Raw genomic sequence first — 7,437 nt, 5'->3', positions numbered from 1 at the left:
TGAAGTAAAATTACTTCTTCGTATTTATTGGTGAAATTTCCACAAATTTTGTGTACTGATGCTTTATCCTAAATAAATAAAGTGTTAATGTACTAAGCGCAACATAACAAAAATTGAATAGGCTGAATAACTTTTGATCTAATGATCGGGATTTTGCATACTAAGACTCGATTGTAATGTTTCCAGTACTTGACCTCAAATATACTAATTAATTATTACAGATGAAATTTTAAATAACGATATTAGATAAAATTCTGGTGCTGAAAAGTCTTTCTGAGAATAAACATACTTTTTTTTCGACGGTTTCAGACGATCTTAAAAATATGGGGGAAGGGGTAGCTTCAATATGGAAAATATTATCTCAATAGTTTGGTCATGAAAGTGGTCGAAAATTTGGATCACTTATTTTTTGGGGTATTTCGCCATATCTCCAGAAAATTTTAAGAGAATTTAAAGCTTTTTGAACACAATTATTAAACTCATTTATCTAAAGGCAATTTCTTTCAAAAAAATAATTTTTAATGTCTATTTTTGTTTTTTAAAATTTTTTAATATAATTGTTCGAGAAATTTTTGAGTTGCATGGTTTACAATTTTTTTAATATTATTTTAAAGAATGTCATGAGTGATACAAGAGTGAGATCAAAAGTGAGATAATACAAAATTTGAACGTAATCAGACGAATATTTCTCGAGACATCAAATCTTAAACCATCTTAACGTTTGTTAACTCTGGAATGAGTACACCGTTTGCGCTCAAATTTTCTTTTACCATTAAAATTACATTTTTTAAAATAAGTTGAATACCTTAACGATTCATAATGTTTTCGACCATCATTAAATAAAATGACAATGAAAAAATACTAAAAACATTTTCTTTTGCGTGGAATTTTCCTTGGATGAATAAGTTTTATAATTGCATGCAAAATTTTTTGATTTAATTAAAAACTTTTCCAGGTGTGGCGAAAGACGCAAAAAGTAAAACTAACGTTATGGGTTGAGGTTTTCGAACGCTTTTCAAACCAAACTATTAGAGCCATATACTGCGGCTCCCCCCCCCCTAAATTTTGAAGGTTAAGAATCTAAATCTGTCAAAAAAACGTCGTGTTTATTCCGAGAAAGGCTGAAAGATCGTTTTTGTGACTGATTTCTCAACTTACAATATCGCTTATAATTATTAGTTGGCATATATATGAGGTTACGACACCGAACCTGAAAGATTTAGTTCTTGCGCATAAAAACCCGATTATTAGATCAAAAATCATTCAGAATGGTTAAATTTTTACGTTTCGTTTTTTACTTAAAAAAGGTTTAAACAACAATTACAATTGTTTACATAAGGATAAAGTGTCAGTTTGTTGTCATCTCGCAAGCTGCTAAACATCTGCAAACACAAAATTTGTTAGAAAAGGTTTATTAAACAACAATTACAATTGTTTATTAAACGATAAATTGTAAGTTTGTTGTCATCTCGCCTGCTGTTAAACATCTACAGAAGAAAAAGTTGTTAGAAAAGACGTGTGTTTTGAGTTGTGCAGTAAAAATAATTATAATCTCATAATCTGTCAAGTACATCAAACAATTTTATGATATTTAATTTCTCTTCTCTTCTCTTCAATTACGATTAATTCAAATTTGTCTTAATGCTTTATCTGTGCCGAGTGTATATTTGTTGTACAAATTAATTTTATTTCAGGAATTGTTGAGTGTAGGCATTCTAAATAAGTTTTTCTTACCGTAAATAGTTTTTGTACAAATTATTTCACAGATTCTTATGCGTAATCTTATTGTAATTACAGAAGGGTATTGCACCAAAAGTAGTGTATAAGAACATTCCTGGTGTTTTATTAAGCTAAGAATGTTCTACTTTTGTTTGATTACATCCAGAACTTTGATTATACCAAGAATTATCTCTGGCATTTCACCTCCTTTTTTGGTGTTAAATATACACACACATTTTTTTCAACAAATATTAGACCGAATGGAACACGAATATGCTTTTTCAAAAATTAGATTTCGTTACCTCAAAACAACTTTTTTCATATTTTCACACTCGAAAAATACTTCAATTTTCATAGAGTTTACTATAATTCTTGTCCACTAATTTGTGAAGCTAACATATATCTGTAATGAAGCCAAAAGTATTCAAATCATGACGTCTGTGGCTGTCAGTTCTTTAAAATTCAATTTGATTTAAAAAACCATTTATATAAATTTAAGATAATTAACGTCAATGTAGTTTGCAAATAATGAATATCTGTAATGTAGTAGATATATCGAATGTTTTCAAATCACGACTTCATTTAAAAACTACCTATAGACTTAATATAATTAACATCAATATACCCTACAACTAATGTATATCTGTATTGTAGTAGATATATTGACTGTTTTCAAATTACAACTTCATTTAAGAACTATCTATAATTTTAAGGTAATAAAAATTATTTTGTAACTTAAAAATTGAAATTTTATTAATTGAATAAAGTCACTAAAATTATTTTCCCAACGTATTAATTAAAAAAAAAATACTATAAACAGGCTCGAAAGCGTTAGGAAAAGAATGAGAAATTCTCTTATGGTTTCTAAATTTATTAATCTCTTGGTAAAACAGTTTGAATGTGTGATTTGTGTATTTTGCTTCGAAATTGCATGCCGTTCAAATTTATTTGTTGAAATATTAGCCGAGAATTTCGACTCGAATTGTTATGTAAAATAAATTCTTTCCTAAAATTGTATTCGAGGTCCCAAGCGATTGATGGAACTTAAAAGGAAAAAAAAAGAGAGCGCGAAATAAAATAAAGTGGGATTTTGCCATAAAAAGAAGAACGTTAAGACAGAATGGTTTATCTGTCTGTTTCACTTGTTTTCGATAAAAAGTTCTATTAGGGTATTCCCAGAGAATAAAGTACCGAGATAAAAACATTATAGAGACTCTCGAAAAAAAAATCTTCAGTTTTACGACGCATCTCACCCTATCTTTAATTCTATTGTTCGTACGAATTGTAATAAAGTAGAGAATAAATATAGATTTGAAAACCAGTTTTAAAGTTATGTTCTTATCAAAGTGTTTGGTTAATTAATATGAGAGCAAGACTTAAAAAAAGACCTCCTAAATAGTTTAGAAATGCAACATTTATTTAATTATTATAATATTTACATCATTTTAAAAAAAAAGGAATATCTCTCTATTTTCTTACACAATCACTAAATCGATCGATGAATTTTTGCAAGTTTTGTGTAGTTTCTGTATTATCATATCCCTGTTCCTCATCATGCTATCGAGAAAGCATTAAACCTCGTCTTTCTCCTCGCTCTTGGAATAGAAACATTAAAAGCCAGTGTGACATTGGGTCACCGATATTTTTTAAAAGTTCAACTTGCACACGCTTCCTCTTTCTTTCGCGCACCCACACTCCTGAAATGCACAAAATTCGTCTACGCCTGGTTGTCAGACTTTTTTCACAGCACATGAGAGGTCGAAAGATTGGAGGTGTGGTATTGCACACCTCGCCTTTGGGGCTATTAAATTAAAAAGGCAGGTTTCACATCACGTGGGGACAGAAATAATGCTGCTTGAAACTTGAGTTTTCAGACAGAAATTGGCAGGTGGTATATAAACCAAGGCATTCTATTCGACGATGCTTTAACATATTTTCTATATACTAAGAAGCACCAGTAAAAATTTAACCGTTTTTTGGCTCTTAGGTCAAAGTGTTATAACTCAAGGAATCATCTTGTTACCTTGCACCAAACAAACAAACAAAAACAAAAAAAAAAAAACAAAAAAGCGAAAAAGAAGCCTCAAATTCCTGTGGAAATTTATCGAGTTTGTTTATTTTGCATCGAGGCAAATGAAGGTCTCTTCCTTTGAAAGAATAAAGCTTCTCCACCTGTTGAAGTATGTCTATCTAAACGTTTAACTCTTATATTATTTTCATTTATGACTCAGTCAGAGTAGGTCAACTTTAAGTCGGTTGAAATCACAATAGACGCAGACAAGTACCTTGAAGCACTGATTAAACCCAGAAGGACAACTTCAACAGAATGCTTATCCATACGTCACCCTCGATCCGGAACTCTCCTGCAACACTTTCCTTGAAAGATTTACCACACATCCACCTTATAGGCCAGACATAGCATTCAATGACCCGGGTCCTGATGGCATACCAGGGGAAATTTTTAAAGAGATCTTTTACATTAATAAACACTGGCTATTAACTGTTTTAATAAATGCCTGGAGTTGGGATACTTTCCCAGCTCTTGGAAGATTGCCAGAGTCACCCTAATCCCTAAAACAAATAAAGACCTCAGTCTTCCGAGTTCTTACCGCCCTATCTCCCTCCTAGCCGTCTGGGGAAAAATCCTAGATAAGTTAATTTCTAAAAGACTGAGTTACCATTTGGAAAAAAGAGAAATACTAAGCGATAACCAGTTTGGCTTCAGGGCTGGAAGGGGGACCGATGATGCACTCAAAAGGGTGGTTGATTTCGTCAACAATAAAAAACTGGAGAACAAACATACGATTGGGGTGGCTCTGGACATAGAAAACGCCTTTAATTGCGCCGACTGGACAGTTATCAAAACAGCGCTTAATAATTGTGTTTTACCGGACAACTTAGTCTCTATTGTTTTTAGCTTCTTAAACGAGAGATCGGCAAACTTTTATGATGGCTACGGAAACATTGTCGTTAGTAGAAACTTAAACATTGGTGTGCCACAGGGCTCCTCCCTGGGTCCTATACTTTGGCTTATTTTAATTAACGACATTTTTAAAATAGTCTTAAACATTGATTTTATACAATTTAGTGATTTTAGCTATAATGATATCGATATAGTCGCCTTTGCAGACGACATTTTATTATTGGTAAGTGGTCCAGTTCTATACCGCTTTGATCAAATGGCGACTCATATTCTTACTTGCATGTCAGACTGGGTCGAAAGGAATAAACTAAAATTCGCTAAAGAGAAAACACAGCTGTTAACATTCCCCAAAAGTAATAAAAAACTCGGCCGGTTACCTTGTATCAAGTTTAATTCTACAGATTCGTGTAATGTCAAAAATGTTAAGACAATGAAATACCTTGGCGTCACCTTGGACCCGGGTCTGACATGGATACCACATCTAAACGATATTAGATATAGAATCACAAATTTTAACCAGGGTATCAGAAGAGTCGCCAGAGTCACTTGGGGACTCAGACCACAAATCTTGAAACGAATATATCTCCAGGCAAGCGAGAGAATCATCCTTTATGCCGCCAGTGTCTGGTACAGAAACCATTGTAAAATAAATGAAAAACTAAATAGCCTTCAGAGGATTCCATTGTTAACCTTGACTAAACCCTACGCGACTACCAGTACTGAGGCTATCCAGATACTGGCGGGGGTGGTTCCAATAACACTTAAAGTTATAGAGGATGTTTATACCAAGAGGGTGAGATGGGGATGGCGATTACAAGATCTAATGCATGTACTCCCTCCCGATTTCGACAACACCTTGAATTTTGATACGCCGCCCCGGGAGCACCCATCTCTCTATCGCTCCTTGCCCTGGGGATATTGTGCCCCTAGTAACCAGGGGGTGGAGATCTATACTGATGGCTCTCGGATGGAGGTAGACACATCTGGAATTTTCCATGCGTCACATGCAATGATTGTTAAACGGGAGGGTATTACTATTTTTAAATCCTCCACCAGAGTCACAGACAATACTAATATCTTTATCGCAGAGCTAATGGCAATCAGATCCGCCTTTATCTGGATCAATGATAATAATATCAATAGCGCTACCATTTTTTCAGACTCGTTGTCCTCCCTCCAGGCCCTGGCTGACCCAGAACCAAGTTCAAAACTGATTGAAAATATTAAAACATATTGGCACAGAGGTATTACAATGAATTGGGTAAAAGCCCACGTGGGGATCCAGGGCAATGAGGAGGCCGACGAAGCAGCTAAGGAGGCCATTGGCTCCGAGATTATAGATCTCCAAGTTCTGAGGACCCCTAGGCAAGCAAAGACCGAAATCAAGCTGATTTTAATGGCAAGGTGGCAGTACAATTGGTACAATTCTGATAAGGGCCGGCAGACTTTTAAGTTTATCAAGACCCCGTCAACTACAAGAATTCAATCAAATTTCTACTTAAATCAATACCTGGCGGGGCACGGAGTGTTCGGGACCTACCAAAGGAAGTTTTTCAATAAGGATGATAAATGTAACAATTGCGATCAACCCCAAACAGTGGAGCATCTTCTATATCATTGTTCTCGGTTCCGAGCGCTCCGACAACAACACTTCCTCGAGAAGAACGAGCGTAAAATTTTTGCCAGTATCATTTGCCGTAATATCATTAAACAAATTATTAAAACTACGCTCGAGGAGGTGTTGGTCCAAAATAATAATAACAACTTTTAATGTCTTTTAATCTTGTTATTGATTGTCGCCTTGCCGAACTCCCTTTTATCTGGACCACTTGCCCATTTTTACCAACTTTACCATTCTACCCTTTTTCCATTTTACTACTTTACCATCTTATTATAACTCTCTTGTTCTTAGTCTGCTTTGTCATGTTTACAGGTTTTGTTTGTTTTAAACTGTCTTTTTGCTTTTTTTTTACTCCTTTTTTATTGTAATGTCTTTTTAGTCATGTACCTCAGATTTTATACTGTTCTTCGGCACCCCTGGGTGTTTTGCCTTCGGAGCGTGTTTACTTTTATCCTGTTGCAGATTTTAAATGCTTTACCATTTTTTAAAATTGGTTTTACATATTATGTCAGCTGCTAATGATAAGTTGAATGATTTTAATTCCAAATTTTAAACATTGGTGGTGTTTTTTTTTTACATTGTACTACTGTAAGTTTTTTTTTGTTGTGCTTTTGTCTCCAGCTCGTCAACTTTTTCAATGTTTAATCACTCTGGTGTCACCTTTGCTTGATAGTTGTCGCATTTGTAGAACCCTGTCGAGCAATGTCTTTTTGTTACTTTTACCCCAGTTATACTGGTGCTCAGGGTATGTATTATTTTATACCTTCCTCTAACTGTCACTATCCTTGCCAAAGGCAAAATGCTATGTAAAATAGGACAATTTTTAAGGCTATAAGGGTCTGTTGACCTGCCATATAAGGGTCTGTTGACCTGATATTTTTAAACATTTTATTACTATGTTAATTTATGTAAATGGCCTGTTGCCATCCCGATTTTTCTAGGTATATTTTTTGTATTTTATATATAAGGGTATGTTGACATTTTTTTTAATGTATTCCATTGTATTTGGCGTACGGGCCTATTGGCCTAGGCCGCTGTAAAACTTTCAAATAGCATTCAATGACTACTACCTATTACCTAATTTGAAAGAATAATGGGCGAACTGGTATGTTAGAACTGGAATTACATGGTCACATAAAAACTGTCACAGCGTCTGAAAGAATGCTTCGATCCA

At 34.2% G+C, this 7,437-nt stretch overlaps 1 protein-coding gene across 1 annotated transcript; it reads left to right on the top strand.

Moving 5' to 3' along the window:
- Nucleotides 1–4,898: 4,898 nt before the first annotated feature.
- On the top strand, nt 4,899–6,413 carry LOC147807518 (uncharacterized). The gene has a single exon (XM_087166563.1). It carries the CDS (start codon nt 4,899–4,901, stop codon nt 6,411–6,413), a length of 1,515 nt encoding a protein of 504 aa, XP_087022689.1.
- The last annotated feature ends 1,024 nt before the right edge of the window (nt 6,414–7,437 follow it).

This window comes from Parasteatoda tepidariorum, chromosome 6, assembly GCF_982258835.1.
Source record: "Parasteatoda tepidariorum strain Cologne lab strain chromosome 6, Ptep-v5.0, whole genome shotgun sequence".
NCBI lineage: Eukaryota > Metazoa > Arthropoda > Arachnida > Araneae > Theridiidae > Parasteatoda > Parasteatoda tepidariorum.
This window is presented reverse-complemented; position numbering and strand designations above follow the sequence as displayed.

What these genes read in the sequence shown, in the direction of transcription:
- LOC147807518 (XM_087166563.1), top strand. Translation starts at nt 4,899, where the DNA reads ATGGCGACTCATATTCTTACTTGCATGTCAGACTGGGTCGAAAGGAAT.